At 37.5% G+C, this 25374-nt stretch overlaps 1 protein-coding gene across 1 annotated transcript in view; it reads right to left on the reverse strand.

Moving 5' to 3' along the window:
- The window catches only part of LOC149411194 (NAD(P) transhydrogenase, mitochondrial-like), a 66537-nt gene that overhangs the window by 9019 nt on the left and 32144 nt on the right, over positions 1-25374 (reverse strand). Inside the window, exons 7-20 of the mRNA XM_089647577.1 lie at positions 25014-25169; positions 21328-21532; positions 20644-20862; positions 19802-19882; positions 19286-19431; positions 17797-17885; positions 15813-15897; positions 15090-15203; positions 14320-14486; positions 13192-13329; positions 11969-12186; positions 11194-11345; positions 9823-9979; positions 8153-8257 (exon numbers count right to left, since the gene is read on the reverse strand). Coding sequence (XP_089503703.1) covers positions 8153-8257; positions 9823-9979; positions 11194-11345; positions 11969-12186; positions 13192-13329; positions 14320-14486; positions 15090-15203; positions 15813-15897; positions 17797-17885; positions 19286-19431; positions 19802-19882; positions 20644-20862; positions 21328-21532; positions 25014-25169 — 2032 coding nt within the window. The remainder of the gene's footprint in view (positions 1-8152; positions 8258-9822; positions 9980-11193; positions 11346-11968; positions 12187-13191; positions 13330-14319; positions 14487-15089; positions 15204-15812; positions 15898-17796; positions 17886-19285; positions 19432-19801; positions 19883-20643; positions 20863-21327; positions 21533-25013; positions 25170-25374) is intronic.

Consider the following 25374-nt stretch of genomic DNA (forward strand, 5'->3'; position numbering starts at 1 on the left):
TTCCAAGAAAACATTAAGTTGTTTTGGAAAGAAGTCAAAAGGTCCCGGAGTGGCCCAGAAACCGGAAGCATGAAAGTGATAAAATCAAAAGATGGAAAAATGTTGACGAATGAGGAAAAAATAAAAGAGAGATGGATGAATTATTTCGAGGAAGTCTTCGAAAGCGAAGTGAGTGACAGTGATTCCAGCGGCGAATCAGATATGAATGACGATGGAGTGAATGTTACCGAAATTAGCATGGATGAGATAGAAAGTTCGATTAAATGTATGAAGAATGGTAAGGCTGTCGGGTTTGACAATATTGCTGCTGAATATTTTAAAGGAGGTAGCCGTATAATTCTCACATGGTTGTGCAATCTTTTTAACCAATGTTTAAAGGAAGGTTATACGCCTTTAGATTGGAGAAGGGCTGTGATCATGCCATTATACAAAGGTAAAGGGTCACGTATGGAATGTGGGAATCATAGGGCTATTAGCCTGCTAAGTTCAGTTGGCAAGCTGTATGGTAGAATTTTGATTGAAAGAGTAAGAAAGGAAACAAAAGATAAAATATGGGATGTGCAAGGTGCTTTTATGAGTGGAAGGGGGTGCATGGACCAGATCTTCTCATTGCGTATGCTCACTGAAAAGTTTCTGGCAAAAAACCAGAAACTTTTCTGTGCCTTTGTAGATCTACAAAAAGCATACGACCGAGTCGACAGGAAAAAGCTATGGAAGGTGTTGTCCAAGTATGGAGTGAATACAAATCTGACTCAGGCAATCGCGTCTCTGTATGAGGGAAGCGTTGCATGTGTTAGGGTGAACGGTGATTTTACGGGGTGGTTTGATATCACAAAAGGTGTTAAACAAGGCTGCGTAATGTCACCGTGGTTATTCAATCTATACATGGATAATTGTATGCAAGAATTGAAAGAGGTGGGATTGGGCGCAAATTTGAATAATTTGAAAGTATGTTGCCTGTTGTATGCTGATGATGCGGTGCTGATTGCTAATAGTATAGAAGATCTACAGTCTCTCGTGTCTAGAATGAACGAAGTATGCATGAAGAATGAGTTAATGATGAATGTAAGTAAGTCTAAAGTAATGGTGTTTGAAAGAGAGAGTACGAAAACAGTGTGCAATATAATTGTGAATGAGGAATACTTGGAGCAGGTGGATGAGTTTGTGTATTTAGGAAGAATGTTTACGAGAGATGGGAAGGCTGACAGAGATATTGAAAGAAGGGTAAATGCAGGTAATTCCGTTAATGGAGGACTGAACGCCGTTGGCGCTAACAAAAAATTGTCCAAAGAAGCGAAGTTAGCTAAAGAAAAATACGAGGTTTGAGTTCGATCAGAGGTGTTCAGACGCTGTGGACAAGATTAAATGCCTAATGAGTAGTAATAGGATACTAACGAATTACTTTCCTAATTTACCTATTAAGCTATATACTAATGCAAGTAGCTCGGGGCTCGGAGCTTCCTTGTTCCATAGTTTCGCGGATGGATCGTTGAGACCAATTGAATTTGCGTCTAGAAGTTTAACAAGTGCGGAAAAAAAATACAGCATCCTTGATTTGGAAGCTTTGGCTATTGTTTTTGGGTTAAACAAGTTTTTTCGCTATTTATATGGAAGAGAATTTACATTATGTGTAGACAATATGCCACTAATGAGGATTTTAGGAGAAAATAAACATATACCGGTGTTAGCAGCTAATCGGTTGCAACGTTATGGGATCATCTTGGCAGGGTTCTCATACAAAATTGAGTACGTCAAATCAGCTAATAATCATGCGGATTATTTATCGCGTTTGCCGTTGGAAAACTCAGAGGAAAAATCGGTAGACGATCTAGGTTCCGATTTCATAGGCTATATAGAAAAGTGTGAACACTTAGATGTAAAGCGTATAGTCGCAGCGACAGGTTCAGACCCAGAAATTCAAGGAATTTTAGGGCATCTTCGTAGAGGGTGGCCCAAGTGGGTAAATCGCGATAGTTTTTTATGGAAATTCTGGATGAAAAGGAATGAATTATCTATTGAAAATGATTGTTTGTTTTGGCAACATAGAATTATAATTCCAAGTTCGCTTCAGAATATAGTTTTAGATTTGTTACACAGATCGCATTTGGGCATTGTAAAAATGAAGGGATTAGCCAAAGGTTATTTTTGGTGGCCGTCAATGAACAAGGACTTAGAGAAAATCGTTCAAAGTTGCAAAGATTGTGCAGCAGTTAGGCCGTTACCACCTAAGAGTCATTTATCAGTCTGGCCTAATTCAGGATCAGCATGGAAGAGGCTGCATCTGGATTATTGTGGGCCAATTTCGGGGAAAATGTTTTTAGTTATTTGCGACGCTTTCTCAAAATGGGTAGATTGCGTGGAAATACCGAAAGCAGACTCAAGTCATACGATTAATGAGTTGAAGAGAATTTTTTCAAATTTTGGGTACCCGGACTGTATTGTAACTGATAATGGAACCGTTTTTACTAGTCAGGAGTTCAAAGATTTCTTAGAGTATAATAATATTGAGTTTTTAACAACGCCAGTGCGTCATCCCCAAAGCAATGGGCAGGCAGAAAACTCGGTAAAAACAGTGAAGAATTTTTTAAAGAAAATTCTTGTTAATAACGTATTTAAGTCAAATTATAGAGATAGATTATATGAATTTTTAAGTGATTATAGAAATATTCCACATTCCACAACTGGAATTGAACCCTCAGTGCTAATGTTTGGTAGGAGATTAAAATCAACCTTTAGTAGCCTTTTACCTAAAAGTTTTGAAGGAAACGTAGCAACCTCGACAGAGAATTTAGCGAATGCGAATATTATTAAAGGTCAAGAAAATCAGTTTAGGAATTTCGGGGGGGTTGTTTGTAGAAGTTTTCAGATAGGTCAGAAGTGTTTAGCGAGAGACTTCAGACAAGTGAATAAATGTTCTTGGGCAAAAGGAATTGTTGAAAAAAAGACTGGGAAAAAAACTGTATATTATTAAAATTGTGGGGACACAGATGTCGTGGAAAAGGCATATTGATCAACTGAGAGGATGTCCGCAGCACAGAGAGGAAGAGGCAGAGAGTGAACCTTTCGCGTCTGATATGACGAAATGCTGGGCAGATGAGGTTGACACGTCACTCCTTTTGAGAGATTTTAACCGGTGTTCTCTTGATTTCAGGTCTCCAGGGAGAAACAGAAGCCCACCACAAAATGAACCAGCACCATGGGCGGGACGACTTCGTCCCAGACGTCTTTGAAATGACCTCCAGGGAAAGAATCAGCTACTTATAGAGTCAACATCTTTTTGGAGTAGAGTCAGTGCTTAATGAATTATTTAATTTTGTGTGTAATGATATATTTTCAAATATTTAGTTCTTGATTTTAATAATATTGATTTTAGTGACATCTGTTTGCGATTGTTTAGATTCGTGATTTTAAAAATAATACTGTAACAATGAAATATCGTAGACAGGTTTCTAGTTAACAGGGGGAAGATGTTGTGTATAAAGCTTCGGGCTTTTAGACACAGATGGCAGTGCTCGTAGTTTTAGCCTCCGACGACAGAGGGCGTCTCAGCTTCAGGTTAGGTTTCATTTGGAATCCCTCTGGCAGATCGAATCTAGCTTGTTCCGATAAAGGTTGACCAACGCGGTTGTATTGTACACGCGATATATTGAATAAACCAGTTAATAACAAGTAACCTATCTTATTATATCTTCCATCCAAGGAGTGTTGGAAGTCTGTGGCAAGAAGACCACGGCTGACTACCCTGAAGGGTAGAACATCACACGAGGCTTCAAGGGTTAAAGTGCCCTTGTGGTGATTATAATGTAACGACGCCCAGGTCAGATCTATCCTTCAGAGGCTATAATGGAATATGATGTTTGTGGCTAATTATGTCCTTCCGAGGCTTCAAGGGTTAAAGTGCCCTTGTGGTGATTATAATGTAACGACGCCCAGGTCAGATCTATCCTTCAGAGGCTATAATGGAATATGATGTTTGTGGCTAATTATGTCCTTCCGAGGCTTCAAGGGTTAAAGTGCCCTTGTGGTGATTATAATGTAACGACGCCCAGGTCAGATCTATCCTTCAGAGGCTATAATGGAATATGATGTTTGTGGCTAATTATGTCCTTCCGAGGCTTCAAGGGTTAAAGTGCCCTTGTGGTGATTATAATGTAACGACGCCCAGGTCAGATCTATCCTTCAGAGGCTATAATGGAATATGATGTTTGTGGCTAATTATGTCCTTCCGAGGCTTCAAGGGTTAAAGTGCCCTTGTGGTGATTATAATGTAACGACGCCCAGGTCAGATCTATCCTTCAGAGGCTATAATGGAATATGATGTTTGTGGCTAATTATGTCCTTCCGAGGCTTCAAGGGTTAAAGTGCCCTTGTGGTGATTATAATGTAACGACGACCAGGTCAGATCTATCCTTCAGAGGCTATAATGGAATATGATGTTTGTGGCTAATTATGTCCTTCCGAGGCTTCAAGGGTTAAAGTGCCCTTGTGGTGATTATAATGTAACGACGCCCAGGTCAGATCTATCCTTCAGAGGCTATAATGGAATATGATGTTTGTGGCTAATTATGTCCTTCCGAGGCTTCAAGGGTTAAAGTGCCCTTGTGGTGATTATAATGTAACGACGCCCAGGTCAGATCTATCCTTCAGAGGCTATAATGGAATATGATGTTTGTGGCTAATTATGTCCTTCCGAGGCTTCAAGGGTTAAAGTGCCCTTGTGGTGATTATAATGTAACGACGCCCAGGTCAGATCTATCCTTCAGAGGCTATAATGGAATATGATGTTTGTGGCTAATTATGTCCTTCCGAGGCTTCAAGGGTTAAAGTGCCCTTGTGGTGATTATAATGTAACGACGCCCAGGTCAGATCTATCCTTCAGAGGCTATAATGGAATATGATGTTTGTGGCTAATTATGTCCTTCCGAGGCTTCAAGGGTTAAAGTGCCCTTGTGGTGATTATAATGTAACGACGCCCAGGTCAGATCTATCCTTCAGAGGCTATAATGGAATATGATGTTTGTGGCTAATTATGTCCTTCCGAGGCTTCAAGGGTTAAAGTGCCCTTGTGGTGATTATAATGTATAGACGCCCCGGTCAGATCTATCCTTCAGAGGCTATAATGGAATATGATGTTTGTGGCTAATTATGTCCTTCCGAGGCTTCAAGGGTTAAAGTGCCCTTGTGGTGATTATAATGTAACGACGCCCAGGTCAGATCTATCCTTCAGAGGCTATAATGGAATATGATGTTTGTGGCTAATTATGTCCTTCCGAGGCTTCAAGGGTTAAAGTGCCCTTGTGGTGATTATAATGTAACGACGACCAGGTCAGATCTATCCTTCAGAGGCTATAATGGAATATGATGTTTGTGGCTAATTATGTCCTTCCGAGGCTTCAAGGGTTAAAGTGCCCTTGTGGTGATTATAATGTAACGACGCCCAGGTCAGATCTATCCTTCAGAGGCTATAATGGAATATGATGTTTGTGGCTAATTATGTCATTCCGAGGCTTCAAGGGTTAAAGTGCCCTTGTGGTGATTATAATGTAACGACGCCCAGGTCAGATCTATCCTTCAGAGGCTATAATGGAATATGATGTTTGTGGCTAATTATGTCATTCCGAGGCTTCAAGGGTTAAAGTGCCCTTGTGGTGATTATAATGTAACGACGCCCAGGTCAGATCTATCCTTCAGAGGCTATAATGGAATATGATGTTTGTGGCGGTTTGGAGGGAGGTTTGTGGAATAAGTACGCAAGGTAGGAAGAAAGGTGATGCGTAGTGGGATGATGAGATTAAAGCACTGGTCTCAGAGAAGAAGACAGCATGGTTATGTCTGATTGCGGCTGGCAGTGCTTCCAGCGAAGAGAAGTATCGAGCGAAAGAAGTATATAAGGAGTGTAAGAAAAAAGTAAGAGTTGGAGTGAAAGAACGAAAGAAACGCCTGGAAGAGGAAGAAGGAATAAAAATGACAAACCATTTCCAAGAAAACATTAAGTTGTTTTGGAAAGAAGTCAAAAGGTCCCGGAGTGGCCCAGAAACCGGAAGCATGAAAGTGATAAAATCAAAAGATGGAAAAATGTTGACGAATGAGGAAAAAATAAAAGAGAGATGGATGAATTATTTCGAGGAAGTCTTCGAAAGCGAAGTGAGTGACAGTGATTCCAGCGGCGAATCAGATATGAATGACGATGGAGTGAATGTTACCGAAATTAGCATGGATGAGATAGAAAGTTCGATTAAATGTATGAAGAATGGTAAGGCTGTCGGGTTTGACAATATTGCTGCTGAATATTTTAAAGGAGGTAGCCGTATAATTCTCACATGGTTGTGCAATCTTTTTAACCAATGTTTAAAGGAAGGTTATACGCCTTTAGATTGGAGAAGGGCTGTGATCATGCCATTATACAAAGGTAAAGGGTCACGTATGGAATGTGGGAATCATAGGGCTATTAGCCTGCTAAGTTCAGTTGGCAAGCTGTATGGTAGAATTTTGATTGAAAGAGTAAGAAAGGAAACAAAAGATAAAATATGGGATGTGCAAGGTGCTTTTATGAGTGGAAGGGGGTGCATGGACCAGATCTTCTCATTGCGTATGCTCACTGAAAAGTTTCTGGCAAAAAACCAGAAACTTTTCTGTGCCTTTGTAGATCTACAAAAAGCATACGACCGAGTCGACAGGAAAAAGCTATGGAAGGTGTTGTCCAAGTATGGAGTGAATACAAATCTGACTCAGGCAATCGCGTCTCTGTATGAGGGAAGCGTTGCATGTGTTAGGGTGAACGGTGATTTTACGGGGTGGTTTGATATCACAAAAGGTGTTAAACAAGGCTGCGTAATGTCACCGTGGTTATTCAATCTATACATGGATAATTGTATGCAAGAATGATGCGGTGCTGATTGCTAATAGTATAGAAGATCTACAGTCTCTCGTGTCTAGAATGAACGAAGTATGCATGAAGAATGAGTTAATGATGAATGTAAGTAAGTCTAAAGTAATGGTGTTTGAAAGAGAGAGTACGAAAACAGTGTGCAATATAATTGTGAATGAGGAATACTTGGAGCAGGTGGATGAGTTTGTGTATTTAGGAAGAATGTTTACGAGAGATGGGAAGGCTGACAAGAGATATTGAAAGAAGGGTAAATGCAGGTAATTCCGTTAATGGAGGACTGAACGCCGTTGGCGCTAACAAAAAATTGTCCAAAGAAGCGAAGTTAGCAGTCCACAACGGAGTGCTGGTACCTACCTTGATGTATGGAAGTGAGGCATGGAACTGGCAAAGAAAGGATGAAAGTAGATTGAATGCTGTTGAAATGAGATCCCTGAGGCGTATGTGTGGTAAAACCATGTTTGATCATGTGAGGAATGTGGAGATCCGCAAAGAGTGCAAGGCGGATGTAAGCGTAGTGAGTAAGATTAAGAAAGGGACGCTTAGATGGTTTGGGCATGTAGAGCGAATGAGCGAAGATAGGAGTGTAAGGAGGATATATGATGCGAATGCGAATGGTAGCAGAAGTCGGGGACGCCCGAGGAAGACATGGCACGATCAAGTGAATCAGATACTCGAGTCGGGCCATGTCAAGAGTCAAAATAATAGAAGAGTATGTATGAGACGATGTATGAATGTGAATGAGGCAAGGAGTGTGTGCCAAGACCGAGTTGTTTGGCGGTCCGTCCTCTCTGCCTACCCCTGCGGGGAAACGGCGTGATGGTTAGTTAGTTAGTTAGTTATGTTTGTGGCTAGTAATGTCCTTCCGAGGCCTCATGGGTTAAAGTGCCTTTGTGGTGATTTTTGACAACGGAGCTATCAACCGGGATAGGTTAGATCAGATCGTCGTGACCCCCACTCCAATTTTCCAGGTGAACAAGGATCCTTCACTCCTCGCGGTCCTGCGCTGCACAGAGAGCCAAGGACACCGATGTACCGATATATGATCGCTGTTAGTACATTGGTGATTCCTTTGCTTCTCCTGCCTGTCATTTTGCCAATGATGGTGAGTTTCTCCAGGATTTATTTGTCACTTTGGTGATCAACATATTATAGGATAAATACATTGCGGAAGAATAAATAGATTGGTGGAGGCTACGAGAAATTTTCTCCAGCACCACATTTCGAAGGATTCTTGTTTAGGTTAGATATGGGATGAGCAATTACCAGCAACAGGGTGGATGGCAAAGCGGACCTGCTTGCCCATCTTCTTCAGCATGGTGACCAGCTCGGCGATAGGATACTGCGCCTTAGCCACACAAAGACCATAACCTGAAAGAACAAAAAACAATTCAGTCGCTATATTACGTTTGGAGATTTAGCTGGGGTGTCGGGCTTCATGGGGTGAGGTTTGTCGGATGCATCTGTCCACCTAAAGGCCAGATCAGGAGAGACTGGTTGAAGGAGAACATTCGACCTCTACAGCCGGATTATATCGACCCATCGCCTTGCACTGCAGTGGGATGGATAAATTAATATGTCCGTCAATCCAAGACACATTGCCCCCCAATTCCTACCCACTCCTCATACCTTTTTCCTTCCCAAAACTTCATCTCCTTCCTTTTCTTTAAAAGATCCTGGAGCTGACATAATTTTTTTTTTTAAAACAATGTGTCACATTCTCTAAATCAAATATAGACTGGAAGCCGTAGAAAAGAGATCTCTGATGGTAAAACCGTGATTGACATTGTCAAGGATGTGGAAATACATAAAGAATGCAAGGCAGAAGAAATTGTTGTAAACAAGATTAAGAAAAGGAAACTTAAGACATATAATAATTTGGCTAATTTATATAGTGCCGTTTTCTTGAAAAATCACATCAAGGGCGCTGTGCAAATATATTTATTAAGTAATTAATACTAGAACTACTACCTTAAAACCAGTGACTTACATCTTAGACTAGTAAGTAGTGACTAGGGCCTATAAGTACTATCTTAATGACATATATATTTACATATGTAGAAACTTACAACTAATATTAAAATTAACAATCTAATTTAACTAGCGCCAGAAAAAGAAGGAATTTCTACAATATTAGGGTGTTTTATAATTAATTTTAGAACACGGGTGCCAAATGCGCCCAATGGGTTAGGGGCCGTTCAAGTATTATGTAAGCACTATAGGGGGGTAGGGGGGTCTTTGCTTTGCTTATTTTTGATGACATGGGGGGTGGGGGGGGTCGAGATAGTGATTACGTCAGCACTGCTCAGCAGTAATTATTTTTTTTTTACACATTGGCAACCCAACCGAATACATATTCGGGGATTCCCACAAATAATTAATACGTTTAGGTACTCGCTTAAAAAACAAAATACATTAACAGAAAAATGCATATAGGTACCAATTTTTACGTCAGCATGGGAGGGGGGGGTAAGAGCTTTGCTTACTTTTGGTGACAAGGGGGAAGAGGGGGTAAATAATTGTAATAAATCTGCTTACGTAATACTTGAACGGCCCCTTAGCTGGATATATATATATATTAAATGAATGAAATTAATCGTCTATCTTTAACGTATTTAGATGATTCATCTGCCAACAATTAAACCGATTGACGTGTTATGTTCCCACTGATATTGTCCATTGTCCATTAGTAGGCAAGTCAATAAGCAACGAAGAATGGAGTTTGATGGTAAAAGAATTCGGGCACGCCAGAGGAAGAATTGGAATGACCAAACGAATCCAATATGTGCTTGAACCGGGTCATATCAACAGTCAACACAAACAACAAAACAAATAGAGTATGTATGAGAAGACGCATGAATGTGAATGAAGCAAAGATTGTGTACCTCAATCTTTGTCAAAATGTTAACACGAATGAAGGTGATCCTAGTCCTTACCAGGGGTGATGATGATGGAGTTAGCCTTGTGGATGAGATCAGCCACGGAGTCCACGTTCAGCTCCGTATGGGTAAGACCCTCGTCACGAGTGGCCTGGCCCGAAGACACAATTCCGTAGCCTCCCAGGATCACGTTGGGGAGGGAACGGTTCATCGCCTGTAAACAAAACACTCATTAAAACTTTGCAAAAATCATTTAACTCTTGACAGGCCAAGATGACAAACAAAATGTCTGTAAGCAAGTGGGTCATCCGACGACCCCATGAGTTTTCTGTCTTATGGGCTTTTAAACTAAACAAATACCAATTATTCAGTCAATTATTAACGGTGACTTATGTATTTGCTCAGAAATACATAAAATACTAAAATGATATGTCAAGTATTTAAGCTAATATGTACAAGGAGGATAGTAATTTTGGGTACTACCCACTCCCCTATTTGGCTGCAGGATAGTTAAAAAATATATATATAATTTATTAATAACTTGCGGAACCTTGGGGATGTCGATTACTGTTTGAAAAGCCGTAAATAATACAATTTTTACGAAGAATGGAAAAATTAATGCGATTACAGAGGGAAGACATGCAGCCCTATAGAACGTTGGAAGAATCAACTCCAGAGGCTGTGGGGGGCTCCTGAAGTAGCACAGGACGCCTGGAGGCGCTGCATCAAGGATATAGGTCCCCAACCCGAATAGAACAAGGAGAAGAAGTTGAGATTAGCCACTCTGTCGACTTAGCAATCTAATGGTATTCTCATTGAAAACTACAAAAAAAACATACCAGGGCATTTTTGCCAAAGTATGTTTGTTGCATTTTTTTCATGTCTATTTATTTACTTTATTTAGTTAGTTAAATTCAACTGTCGAACCCGTATATTTGATATATTTTTAATCAATCATCTAGATCAAAAAGTACTGTGTCATGTTTACCCTGTCCTATTCAATTCAATTAAACAATGTCTAATTTTCTAATTAATTTTAAATGTGTAAGATTAAATTTATTAATTTACTTTATTTAGTCAGTTTAAATACACTGTTGAACCTGTATATTTAATATATTTTAATCAATTATCTATATTTCTAGATCAAAAGGTACTGTGTCACGTTTACCCTGTCCTATTCAATTCAATTAAACAATGTCTAATTTTCTAATTAATTTAAAATGTGTAAGATTAAATTTATTAATTTACTTTATTTAGTCAGTTAAATACAACTGTTGAACCTGTATATTTAATATATTTTAATCAATTATCTAGATTTCTAGATCAAAAGGTACTGTGTCATGTTTACCCTGTCCTATTCAATTCAATCAAAAAACGTCTGATTGTCTACTAAATTTCTGTCTCTGAGGCCTCAGTAATTCACATTACCTTGCACATGATGTAGGACAGGATGGCTCCGGAAGAGCCGATCAGGGCTCCGACCACTGTCATGAGAGAGTTGTCCAGCATGAAGCCCTCAGCGCACAGCGCCCAGCCGGAGTAGCTGTTGAGGACCGTGATGACCACGGGCATGTCGGCACCTGAGGAAAGTTACAAAATTGAAATTAGCAACAAAATACCATATTAATTTCTTCTTGAATCATGCACAAATTTTTGCACTTTATAAATTTTAAACTCAACATCCCTTTAGAGCACATAAATTACTTGTCGTTAATGAACATTTTAAATAGACATCGTGTCATATAACATCTCCTTTAAAACAACGTCAAAGTTGTGCCAAATCACATCTCCTCTAAACCAACATCAAAAGACATTGTGTCATATCACATCTCCTCTAAAACGACGTCAATGTTGTGACATATCACATCTCCTCTAAAACGACGTCAATAGACGCTGTGTCATATCAAATCTCCTCTAAAACAACGTCAATAGACGCTGTGTCATATCACATCTCCTCTAAACCAACATCAAAAGACATTGTGTCATATCACATCTCCTCTAAAACGATGCCAATAGACGCTGTGTCATATCACATCTACTATAAAAGACATCAACAAACATTGTGTCCGTGAATGTGTTAAATCAGTTTTTGTAACCTGCATCGATCGATGTGCTATCATTTCTATATGCATCGGAGACGCTGACTCGATGGCCAGCCGGCTGCTGACGGCAACACAATTCATACATTGCAGACGTGACTTACCACCAATGGCGGCCGTGAGGGTGACGCCCATGATGGAGCTGAGTGCAGCGGTGGCACCCAACAGCGGAAGGCCGGGCACCTCGGGCATGGCGAGCAGCGCGCCTCCGCAGCCCAGCGATGTAGCCAACAGCGACGCGTTCAGCACGTGGCGTCCGGGCAGCAACAACGGAGCTGAGTTCAGGACGCCTTGGAGCTTGCCGTACGCAATCAGAGAGCCACTGGAATTATACAATACTCATCAAATAATGCAAAACATACAAAGAGAAAAGAATAACTAATAATGCCTAAAGTTATTGTGACTTATTTTTGGGTTATTATGCCACGTTTAGCTTCCTCTTTCTTTAGTCAACGTTTCGGACAGCTTTATAGGGTCCATCAACAGGGCAGATGTCTAAGTTGTATAATAATCATTTTTATTATTTAATGAGCAGACAGCATATCTAATATCGCAATAAGTTCTAAAATAATTGAGTTGATTAAAATTTAAAAATAAGTTAATCATTTCTTTTCTCCAAATAGGAATGCAATCAAGCTTTAAATTGATTTATATTTGTAGCTTCGATAAAATGTTGTGGAAGTTTGTTCCATGCTTCCACTACTCTATTTGCAAGGAAGTATTTCCTAAGATTTGTTGCAAAAGATGTTTTGTTAATATTTTGTGCTGACGGAGAATTACATTTGTGTTGATGATGAAGATTTCTTGAATACCAGGTCAACTAAATCGTACCCATGCAAAATCTTATGAGATAATAAAGCGATCGTCTCTTTCGGATGTGCAGCGTCGTCACCTTGATCCATGCCTTCGGATGAAGCCACCAGTCTCTTGAAACCGTTGGAAAAACCGTTGAGCCGCAAAACGGCTTAAGTTTGTTGCTGAGCAACATCACACTGTCGCATTCCTGATTGCAGTAGTGCCACCACTTCAGCAGCTCGTCAGCAGTGGTGTCCATTTTAAGGGGTTGTTTTCTAGTGTGTCCTCTTCAACATTCGGATAGTGAATGACCTACATTTGACTTAAACTGTCTCTTTCATAGCCCAGGAAGATGACACAAGTTGTGGCACCTGTAAAGAGTATTTGCGCATTTTTTGAACGTCCCATACTCGGAAACTTTCAATGGGCAATTTTTGTGACGCCAAGTGTATAAAGTGCAGATGGAAGTCTCAAACAAGTGACCCATTCCTCTTACTTCTTTTAGTGTTGTAAGATGCAGTGATAATTGTACCTGAAGGTGACTCCTCCGATGTAGGTACCCAGGAAGAGGGCAGTCTTGATGGCGTTAGCTGCGGGATCCAAGTCCATGGCGGGGAAGTCATGCATGTAGGTGGCGATGCAGGTCAGCATGGCAGCCATGCCTACCAAGCTGGAAATTACACAAGGTACATTATACAGTGCGGAAGATGTGATTTGCAGTAGTGTGAGCGATTTTATACTAATAATGATTAATTCTATTATCCCCTATTTTATTATTTAATGATTGCTGATGCGCTCATATCAGATTTTGCAATAAATTTAACAGTAATTGAGTTTGTTTAAAATTTAAAAAGTTAACCTTTCAGGCTAATTTGTTCGCTTTTGGGAACAACTCATATAGCCTCAAAGAAATCGTTGTATCTCACTTACTATTATGGTGAGAAATATGATATAAACGGTGTTAGAAAGAAAAACACCACGCTTTATATTCAAATCTAGAAATCAACAACGGAAGAATTAAAATTTGCACCTTTATGAAACCAAAGGTTCCGATGACAATTTGAAAAAAACTTATGAAACTTTATGAATTTTTAATTAATTATTATTATATCAAACGACAAAATAGTTGAGAGACAATTACATTTGTAAAACAGTTGTCTAATAAAATGCATGTGTATTTATTTATTTTTTTTTATCAGTAATTTTAGTTAGAAAAAATGTAAAGTGAGCCATTTTTATTTATTTGTTATGTTGGCATTAAAAATTTTAATATTTCAAAAAATATATATTTGTTTCTAATAATAAAACATGTACGCATATTTTATCACCTTTAAAAAACTTTATGTTTTCGGATACGTTCGAAAATAATTCATTTATTTGGATTTTATTGCAAAACGGAAATATATACTCCGTCCTTCTGACAGAATATACCCGAGGCCTAATAATAAAGAGTTAATCCTTTCTTCTCTCTAAATAAGAATCCAATTGTGCTTTAAATTATTGGCATATATTAATTAGCAGAATCGATGACATGTTGTGGAAGTTCGTTCCATGCATCTACTAATCTATTTGCAAGGAAGTGAATGTAACGCATATAATATTGAATATGGCGTCACATATGGAGTGACATTGATTACATAAATATGTAATAAAATATTACCTGTGGAAACCGGCCACCAGCTGTGGCAGGTCCGTGATCTGGATGCGCTTGGCGATGACAGCGCCAAGACCGCCTCCGATGGCTGCGGTTCCAGCCATCTGGCACAGCACCTCCGTGGAGGGAGACAGCATGCCGAGGGTGGCCGCAATACCGCTCGACACACCGATCTACGGAACAAACAATGTTAACTATATAACTGAACTAAACTGCATGTTATTTAATGTTAGTTTATTTGCCGCTTTATGAAATCCTAGTCGATTGAAAGTGCGTCCTACGTTGAATATGGCAGCCACCTCTTGTCCAGAGCCCCAAAATATCTGATAAAAACCGATGACTCCATGCAGAAACTAGAAGTTTGTTTAACAAGATTCACCTATCATAGCGAACAAAATCAATATTTAGAGTACAGATTTCGGGTGGGGATTCTGTGCTTGTTCTAATGGTATTTTAATCATAGATGCTTCGAGGAACTAGCGTCATTGATCCTTTCATCACCGGTCCATTTGAGGTGCGGAAAAAACGTGCGCCTAACATTTTTGTAGAGTTAACATTAAGTAAAGTTAACAATTTTAAATTGAGAACGGGACGTTGTGTTCAACAGCTTGGCTGTGGAATAATTTGCTGACCACCGTGTTTCCTCTATCCTACCACATATCCTTTACTCAAAAACACCATCTACACAGCATCCTCAAAGATATTGCACAGGTATGTGAAAACATTTAAAAATGGATAAATGACGGCAGATAAAGATTAACAAGTTTGTATGTTACCATGCCCAAGTAGTTTCCTCTGCGGGAAGTTCCCTGGGAGCTGAGGCCAGCTAGGGCTCCAACGCAGCACAGGGCGGAGGCCAGGTACGCCATCTGGTGAACCTCGGGGTACCCCTGAAAACACAAACATGTGCTGTATTCATAGATAATAGAAACAAAGGTTGATATGGCATGTAAACGTGCTGAGTGTCACCGAGCTGTGACCAAAGTGCACAGACTATCAAAGCAGCTATGCAGTGAAAGCTATGCATTTGGTGTATAGGTAGAAACAAAGGTGGGACGCTGCTGTGTGTACATGTTATTTGTAGTAGTATGGTTGTTGGATGTTGGCGATACGTTTGTGTGTGTGATTTCATACTACATGTATGTAATATTATGAAAAAAATATATAAATAACTGGATTTGAAAATCTCTATCTACTATAAATAGAAAGAAGAGTGTCTGTGGCGGGCGACTAGACTAAATATTTTTTTATAAAAATCTACAATTTTATTCCAAGATTGATGAAATGTTGCACACTTGACCTTCAAAACAAGAGGAAGGTTACTGTCTACACAGTATTCCGAAAAATCAACACCATCCCCTTTTCCCAACCCTTAAAGCAGAATTTTGATACTTCTTGATGAAATTTTGCACACTTGAGATTCAAAATAAGAGGAATTCTAATCTCATAAAACTTCAGGGACTCCAGTTAGTTTGTAAGTAAATGATAGGATAGCATACCTGCATGGTTGTAGCAATGTACCCAGCAATGAAGGTGGCCGCTGGGATGGAGTACAGCATTCCGTATTCTTTGGGATCCGTAGGCCTGGAGAAACAGAATATCAGATACTATTAACCTCTCAGAAAAGGACTTTTATTTACTTTGTGTTCCTTTGCGAACTGTCAAAACGCGGAAATTTTTGTGTTATTCACGAGTTTTGTTAAAAGCTCCATAACTCACGTTTTGGGAAACGTAGCCTCATTCTAAAAAATGTTTTGGAAAGATTATGAAATTCACTATCGTATTGTTTTGTTATACGTAAATATTTGCGTTTCTAAATATACATTTTCTGAAAACGTCAAAAATATGTAAAAATCGCTGACCATTATTTCAAAACTGTGAAAAATGTACTTTTTTCTGAGTATCATAAAGAAATAACACTTTATATATTGAAGAAATATAATTAAAAACTATTGGTCACCTCAAAATATTAACCGTCCAAACTAAAATATTTTTAATAAATTATTTAAAAACGCAATAAATTACGAACGAACAAGCTGACAGATTCAATCGACTCAGATAATGCACCTTTAGATTCCATAGATATTTTTGAATGCAGACGCGTAGCGTTATTCATTATCGATACTCTGTTTTTTAAATCATGGCAATCCGTATACTAGTGATGGAAATAAATCGATTTTTGTAAAATCTCGCGCGCTTACGTGAAAAGACATACTAATGTCTTGACCGCTATTATCATATTTACGTCTTTTGACGTTCTAATGTTCCGAGTGGTTAATCTCCTTAACTCGTTAACATAAAAATTTAACAAAAAATCTTTGGACCTATGCGACATCCTAGATATTAGTTTGAAGTGTTATATGTAAGATAGAGCTGTCGATGATACAGAAATTCAAAGATATTTATAATTTATAATTCAGAGGTTGGGAGCCCAGAATTATTACGACCGCCTGCTGATGGACACTGGCCAAGCTCAATTATACAACAATTTACACCTAAACCAAATCAAAGATCTAGGAGTTATTTACAACAGCAAACTAACTTTTCACCAACACATCGATGATTTAATAAGCAGAGCATACAGGCTTCTCAGCTTCGTAATTAGAAACTCATATCCGTTTCGTAACACAAAAACACTGACGTTATTATCTAGTCCTAAGTGTACTTGAATCAAACTCGATCATCTGGGCTCCACATGAATTAACATACACTTTACGCATTGAAAGAGTCCATAAAAAATTTTAAGGTTTTTATTCTCGTGGCTCTATGGACGTTACCCTTGGCTTTACCCATCGATTTATATATTAGGCATGACCAATTACCACTCCCTAGAGACACGTAGAGGTATTGCTTTGCTTAAATATTTTTTTCAACTAATAAACGGTCACTTATCTAATAATGAGATTCTGGCCCAATTAATTTTTTTTCTACCAGAGTCTCACTCTCGAGGACGTCATCACAATCTTCTATACAGGGTGTATCGGCACGTACTCGACAAACTTTAACCAGCTATTCCTTAGCATATTTGGAGTAAAAAATCTTATGTGCACTTTGCTGTCCGGTAACGTTTTTTTAAATAAAAAATTTGTTATTCATATTTTCACCACATGTCACCACTGTTTTATCCTTTGTCAAAGTTTGAAAACCCATCTGGCAAATATTTTATTCGAATTCCGTTGAATAATGCACGTGTGTACCTATATTGGCGCACACTTACAATCACAACGAAATGGCACGGCACCATTCGTCTCATTTTTAACTATTATTATTTAGTGTGTGCGAAAGAGCGAAGACGCTTTTTGACATACTTGCTTATAACAGCTGTTGAACACGAACCAGTGGTGGACCGAAGAAGAGGAGGATTGTAACACGGTGGTAAGGACTGAGAAATGTAGGCGAACGGAGAAGAACCGGAGCCAGTGGAGAACATTTGTCGAGGTCATATCCCACGCTAGGTTATAGCCCCAATGATATTGAACATACCTCTTGAACATGTCCAACATCCGCTGGGTGACGAGGAAGCCACCAAACACGTTCACAAAGGAGATAAGTGCAGCTGTAGTGGCCAGGGCCTGGACAAAATGAAAAACAAATTTGTTAAACGTAAAAAGAAATATATTAACAGTCAGTCTATGGTAGTATTTAAAAAAACAGAACTAAAATTTTTCGTTACTGATTTTAGAACAAAATTATAGTGCTTTCAAATGTGAGGTTATGTTTAACAGTATGATAGAGAGGAAAAACATAACCCAATTTAAATCTTTTTTTGTTGCTATTTCTTGTATGAACTTCTTGATCGCCAAAGCAAAATTTTTGCTCAGCTGATTCAATTTTTGTAGCAACTTAAATTATACCGTCTTACCAAATAATGTGTTTTTATATATTAAAAACTAGCTGTACCCTGACACGCGTTGCTATGGCTCAGTCTATCTGTGCAGATAATTTTATCAAAAGCATATTAATTTGTCCAACAGATGGCGCTGTTTTTCAAAAAAAGCATATTAATTTGTCCAACAGATGGCGCTGTTTTTCAAAAAAAGCATATTAATTTGTCCAACAGATGGCGCTGTTTTTCAAAAAAAGCATATTAATTTGTCCAACAGATGGAACTGTTTTTCAAAAAAAGCATATTAATTTGTCCAACAGATGGCGCATTTTAAAAAAAAGCATGTTTTTACCTGTCACAGGTGACATCTATATAATATAGGTATATAAAAACACACGCTTATTCGTATGCAACTTAAAATTTTAAAGCAATCATTCAGAACTTTCAGTGATTTAAGATTTTGAACAAACGAACATTTACGTTTTTATATATATATGTAGACAGTATATAATCTACCATTATATATTGTCGTGTTTTATCGTGTAAGTAGTTTCCCCAGAATAGCTAGTTATATTTAGTCAAATGGTTTTTTTAATAGTACATATCCTTAAGGTTATACTGGCGAACAAGAGGTTAAATGGCTTTTTTGATATGTACATTTCAAGAACACATTTCCACGCAATTATCTCAGTAAGAGTTACCGCCGTTAAATGTTACCGTATTAAAAAATGACAAGTTTTAATATTCAATTTCCTTCAAATATAATGTATGTATCATCTCTAAATAGTATAAAATAAAGTTGCTATCTGCATCTGTTTGTTTGTGCGCTTAGTTCTTCTAAACTAAGCAACGGATTTTGATAAGGTTTTCACTATCATTTAGAGAATTTCTTCCGAAAGGTTTATATATATAATCCATGCATATCATCTTTATAGAAATTAGAGAAAAGTCTAGCTAGTATGTAATAAAATGATCTATTTTCAAGAAGTACAACATATTTTTGAACATCATAGTATTGACATTAAAAATAATATTCACTTTTTAAAGATATATCTTGGTGTTGTCATTTGAAACCATTTAAATGATATCAGTGCCCTCCATTTTTACAAAACTCTCTTGGCAGACTATAGTATGATTGATTGTTACCTGCACAGTGTTGCTTGGCATGTAGTCACCGCCCATGAGCAGTAGTCCGCCCACGCAGGTAATGCCGGAGATGGCGTTGGTCACAGACATCAGCGGCGAGTGGAGCGCCGGCACCACTCCCCACACTGTGTGGTAACCCACCACACCTAGACAACACGAGCAAACAAACAGATTACACATTGTTATCTTCGTCACGGAACTGCGTACCACTCTTTCCACCCATTTTCAAAGAGGTTCACTTATACATGCTTAACAAGTATACTCATAAGAGATCCCATCCACGTTTTTATACTACGAAAGCGCCAATCAACAGACCGACTCAACTGCTTAACGATTCTGCATTGAACATTGACAATAAGAAAACTATTTAAACAGGCCACAAAAATGTAGACTGTCAAAAATGGTGACTTTTTCTATGCTTCTTTTTTTCCCAACTGTCAATCAATAAATGTGTTCAAAATGTATATTGAAATATATATATTTTAAAACAATAAATAATGCATTATTGCAACTTACCAGACAGGGCTAATGTTGTGGCCATGGTCGTGAAAGCGGGGTTAGGAGAGACCATACCCAGACCTAGAACCGTGGCCAAGCCTGTAAAAAAAATAATAATACAATGGGTTATAGTAAACCATGACTACGTCACATGTGATTTTGGCAAAACAGGTATTTTTTTTAGTGGAGCAAATGACCGACTTGTCACTGCTATTGATCACATACAAATGACTTGTGGAGTTACAAGGCTGATGTAAGCATAATGAGCAACACTTTCAGCTTACTGTGGTGGTAGTAGGAGATTTTCAAATATTGTCAGGTTATTCGTAACCCGGGAATGTTTGTCTTTCTTTTAAAAAAAATAATAAATAAAAAAAATAAAAAATAAAAATAAAAATATTAAAAAAAAATTTAAAAAATGAGTAATATTAGTGGAGCATGTGACCGACGTGTCACTCAACATATATTTTTAAGAGCTTGAAAACTAAAGTGTACATTTTGAATTTCTACTTTTTTGAAATTCAAAATGTGGGTGCAAAAAGGGTAAAGTAGGTTTGGGCATGTAGTGCAGATGAACGAAGAAAGGATTGTGAGGAGAAATGACGCGAATGTGGATGGTAGAAGTCGGGGACGCCCGAGGACGAAAGCGCTATCAAGTGAAGCAAATACTTGGGTCGGGCCATGAGACAATGTATGAATGTGGATGAAGCAAGGAATGTGGGCAAAGACCGAGTTGTTTTGCAGTCCATCCATCCATGTAGTTACTTATTTAAAAATATACTTTTGTGAATTTATGAAACCAGCAGAAATTTCCGGAGCTGCTTCTGTAACTCGAGACTTACAGAATTAGAATACCTTACCAGTGGTGTACATGAAGCTGTCCTTCAGGGTGTCTTTGAAGGGGTCTGCCACGGGGACGACTTTGGCAGCGGCGGCCTTGACCGCGGCGGCCGTGGGCAGGGCTCCGGCGGCCGGAGCGGGAGGCGGCGGCGGCGGCCACATCAGCTCTCCCTTATGAAGGATGATGCTGCCGCGGGTGACCTCATCGGCCAGGTTGATGTTGAAGTGCTCTTGCTGACCTGGAAAATAAATAAGATTTAATTAGTTTACATTATTTCACAAACCGTTAATTTAAAATAGCATATAGAACAGTAAATTCTGTTTTTAAACGGTTTTGAAATAACGCAGTTCACAAAACATAATGCAAATTTACACCACAATTTTTAGAACTGTCTTATTTTCCAACACAGATTGTTGCATGATATTCGAACGAACTTATCTCCCCGTGTAAAAATACAATTAAGTGTAAATTTGCGGCACGTTCAAGAGTAGAAGATATTCTCAGTATCACCCTCGTGAAACACCATGCTTGATGACCAGATATGAATAGCCAAGTATTTCCCCATCTTCCTCCTTTCCATCTCCTTTACCATCCCACCTACCTTAAGCCTCACAACATACCACAATTGGCCATAGTCCCACTGCAACATGTAATTAAAACAGATTTTTAATGATTTTTCAGAATAACTGGAGAATTTTCTTACCCAAGCTGAGCAAGAATCCGGAGATGTTGTTTCCGTATAGCGTGGAGGACTGTGCGGGCATTCTGGACGGCAAGTCAGTCAGTCCGACGTGAGTCACGCCGTGAATCTGCGCCACTTCTCCCGGGCGGGTAGTTTCCACGTTGCCACCGGCTTCTGCTGCCAGATCTACAATCACACTGCCGGGGGCCATGCCTCGGATTGCGTCCTATGGAGATGAACAAGAAGGTTAATAGTTGTAATGTTATGAATAATAATTGGAAGGTAAGAAATTATCAAAATTAATTTTTGAATTAAATAACATAATTTTACCAAAAATCATATTTGACGAAATTAGTTTTTTAGATCTTCATACAATAGTATATGCTACTGCTATTACTGTTTGTAATAAGTTAGGAATCAAATTATCATCCTCTGATGATAGATCATATAGTCATAGTAAACCAGAATGGCAGATCAGATTAGAAAATGATGTAGTATTTTTAAGAAGTAACATAGCTAGAGTAATAGAATATAAAAATGGGAATAGAAGTAGGAAAATTTTGAGACATGTAGATGAAATTGGGAGAAAATTTGGTTATAATATAGATAGTCATAATAATGAAAATATAATCAATGATTTATTGGATTTATTAAAACAAAAATTAGGCGTAAAAGCTAGTAGATTAAAAAGATATAATTATACGTATAATAAAAAAAATAATAACAGATTATTCCATAAAAATGAAAAAATATTTTATTCCAAACTTGACGATAAACAAAATATTATTTCGAATAATAATATTCCGTTGCCATCTGAATCAGATATGCGCGATTTTTGGACTAAAATTTGGAGTAAAGATATAAAACATAACGAGTCAAGTCCCTGGATAGAAAATGAAGAACTCAATTTTTCAGGCATTGAACAAATGAGTTTTTCTAATATATCGGTTGAATTGTTAACCAAAATTATTAAAAATACTCATAATTGGAAAGCCACGGGTTGCGATTGGATACATAATTTTTGGTACAAACGTCTAACTACTTTACATCCTCTTTTGGCAAAAAATCTTTCAAAATTTGTCAGTCAACCACAAAATTTTCCAAATTTTCTAACTAAGGGCATTACTTATATGTTGCCCAAAAGCGAAAATATTAATAATCCCTCTCAGTACAGACCCATTACATGTTTATCGACAATATACAAAATATTAACCTCTTGCTTGACAGATTTAATATATACTCATTTAGATGAAAAAAATATTTTATCTGAACAACAAAAAGGTTGTCGCAGAACACATATGGGATGTAAAGAACAATTAGTTATTGATTCTGTAATTCTAAAACAGATTCAAACTCGAAAACGTAATTTACATACTTGCTATATAGACTACCAAAAGGCTTTCGATAGTGTCCCGCACTCGTGGCTGATCAAAGTATTAAATATATATAAAATTAACCCCATTATTATTAGCTTTCTGGAAAATATTATGTCCTTTTGGAATACCAATTTACTTATCAATTTAAAAGGTAAGAAAATAGTAATACCGGGCATTTCAATTAAAAGAGGAATTTTTCAAGGAGACTCATTGAGTCCTCTTTGGTTTTGTTTAGCATTGAATCCTCTATCTAAAATGTTAATTAAAAGCAAGTTTGGAATAAAAGTTAAGGGTAATACAAGGGAGAGTAGTACAATTTCGCATTTATTATATATGGATGACATAAAATTATTTTCGAATTCTGAACAAAATTTAGAGAAAATGATCGAGGTAGTTAAAAACTTTTCAGATGATATCAAAATGACTTTTGGTTTAGATAAATGTAGAACGATCCATATAGAGAAAGGCAAAATTGTAGATGGGGACGAGAGTATATTTAGAAATTTCCAAATTACTAGTATGAAAAGGGATGAGGTTTATAAGTATTTAGGATACCCACAATCAAATAGATTAGACCATAGTAGTATTAAAAATGACATTAGGATTAAATTTCAAACTAGGATCAGGAAAATTTTAAAATGCAATCTATCTGCTAAAAATTTAGTAAAAGCAATAAATACTTGGGCAATACCTCTATTAACGTACTCATTTGGCATAATTAAATGGTCTAATACAGATTTAGATAACTTAGAAAGATTAATTAGAACTACGCTAACAAAGTTTAATTGCCATCATCCAAATTCAGCTATAGAACGAGTTAATTTACCTAGAAATTTAGGAGGTAGAGGTATAGTCAAAATAACTTCTTTGAAACATAATCAGGTAGAAATGCTAAGAACTTTTTTCCATAGGAAAGCTCATAGCTCAGAAATGCACAAAATAATTTGCAAGGCAGATAGAAATATTACACCTTTAAATTTATACGATGAGAATGCCAACATTTTTATAAATCCCAACCAGGAATTATTAGATTCCTGGTCAAATAAAATTTTACACGCAAAACACTTCAATTATCTCAACCAAACGTATGTTGACAAAATTTCGTCAAACAAATGGTTGAGTATTGGAGAGTTGAGCGCAGAAATAGAAGGATTTATGCTTGCCATTCAGGATAGAGTCATTAATACTAAAAATTATAGAAAGCATATAATCAAAGATACAAATCAAATTGATGATTTGTGTAGAAAATGTTTGACTTTTCCGGAAACTATAGAACATATTATATCGGGATGTTCTATATTAGCACCGTCCGAGTATACATTTAGGCACAATCAAGTTTTAAAAATAATTCACCAAAATTTGGTAATTAAACATAACTTGATTGACTGCCGTAATGTAGTACCATATTATGAATACGAACCAAATTCATTTTTAGAAAACGAATTTTATAAAATATATTATGATAAAACTATACTAACAGACCGAGCGATTAGTCATAATAGACCCGATATAGTTTTACATGACAAAATTAAAAAAATAACTTATATCATTGATGTCGCTATTCCAAATTCCTGTAATATTCAAAAATCTGTTAGTGAAAAAATAAGAAAATACACAGATTTAGGAAATGAAATAAAAAGAATTTGGCATTCTCAGACTATAAAAATATTACCATTCGTTATTTCGGCTACTGGCATTATACCTAGCTCTCTAATTAAAAATTTAGGCGTATTAGATCTATCAAAAAAATTATATATAAAGATGCAAAAGTCGGTCATTTTGAATACATGTAGGATAACAAAAGATTTTTTAAATATTTATGTTGAGGGATCAGTAGGATTTATAGGCCCTGTTAGAAGTTCTACCGAGCCGAACCCTCTGATATGAAAATATCTGGAGACGGTGAATTATTTTCCCATTTGATCTCTGGTGATTTGACATGTTGTTCTTGTATTGTTTTGTATTTATTTTGCTTATATAATGCACTTACATAATGTTGATTGACTAGATGATCATTTGTGGAAAAGTGAGTGGAAGGGTTAAGTTTTTCCTTTGGGGAAGATTTAACCCGGACAACTAAATCGGAAGTTTATATAAATAGTTGTAATGAGATGAATAATAATTGAAAGGTTATAGTTGTAATGAGATGAATTGGAAGATTAAGAGTTGTAATGAGATGAATAATAATTGAAAGGTTATAGTTGTAATGAAATGAAAGGAAAGGTTAACTCTTGGTGTGCCGATGCGAAACTTTCACCGTTCGCCAGCTGATTCTATTTTATTACATTTATTACATTTATTACATCCTCTTTCCATCAGTTAGTTAATTACCTCCAGGATCAGTAATGGAGCCCTCTTGCCGGGGATGAGGGCCGTGGTGATGACCACATCGGCGTTCCTTGCTTCCCTTCCCAGCAGGTCCCTCTCCGCCTTCATGAAGGCATCGCTCATCTCCTTGGCGTAACCACCACCCCCGCTGCCGTCTTCCTGTTGTGAAATAAAACATTTTTAAATAAAATTCTAAATCGTAGTTATCAACTATACTAGTAGCAACAAAGCTTGCCTTTTAAAGGCTGCTTCGTTGATAGTAAGTATCTTGATATCTGAATTGATTCAGTTAAAAAGCAAGACTATCGACTGCCCTTACGGGCTGGTTGTGTGCAGGCGCAATTGGAGCAGTCACACTTAACAC

Source organism: Hesperophylax consimilis, chromosome 26, assembly GCF_061612785.1.
Source record: "Hesperophylax consimilis isolate HC1 chromosome 26, BYU_Hcon_1.0, whole genome shotgun sequence".
Taxonomy (NCBI): domain Eukaryota; kingdom Metazoa; phylum Arthropoda; class Insecta; order Trichoptera; family Limnephilidae; genus Hesperophylax; species Hesperophylax consimilis.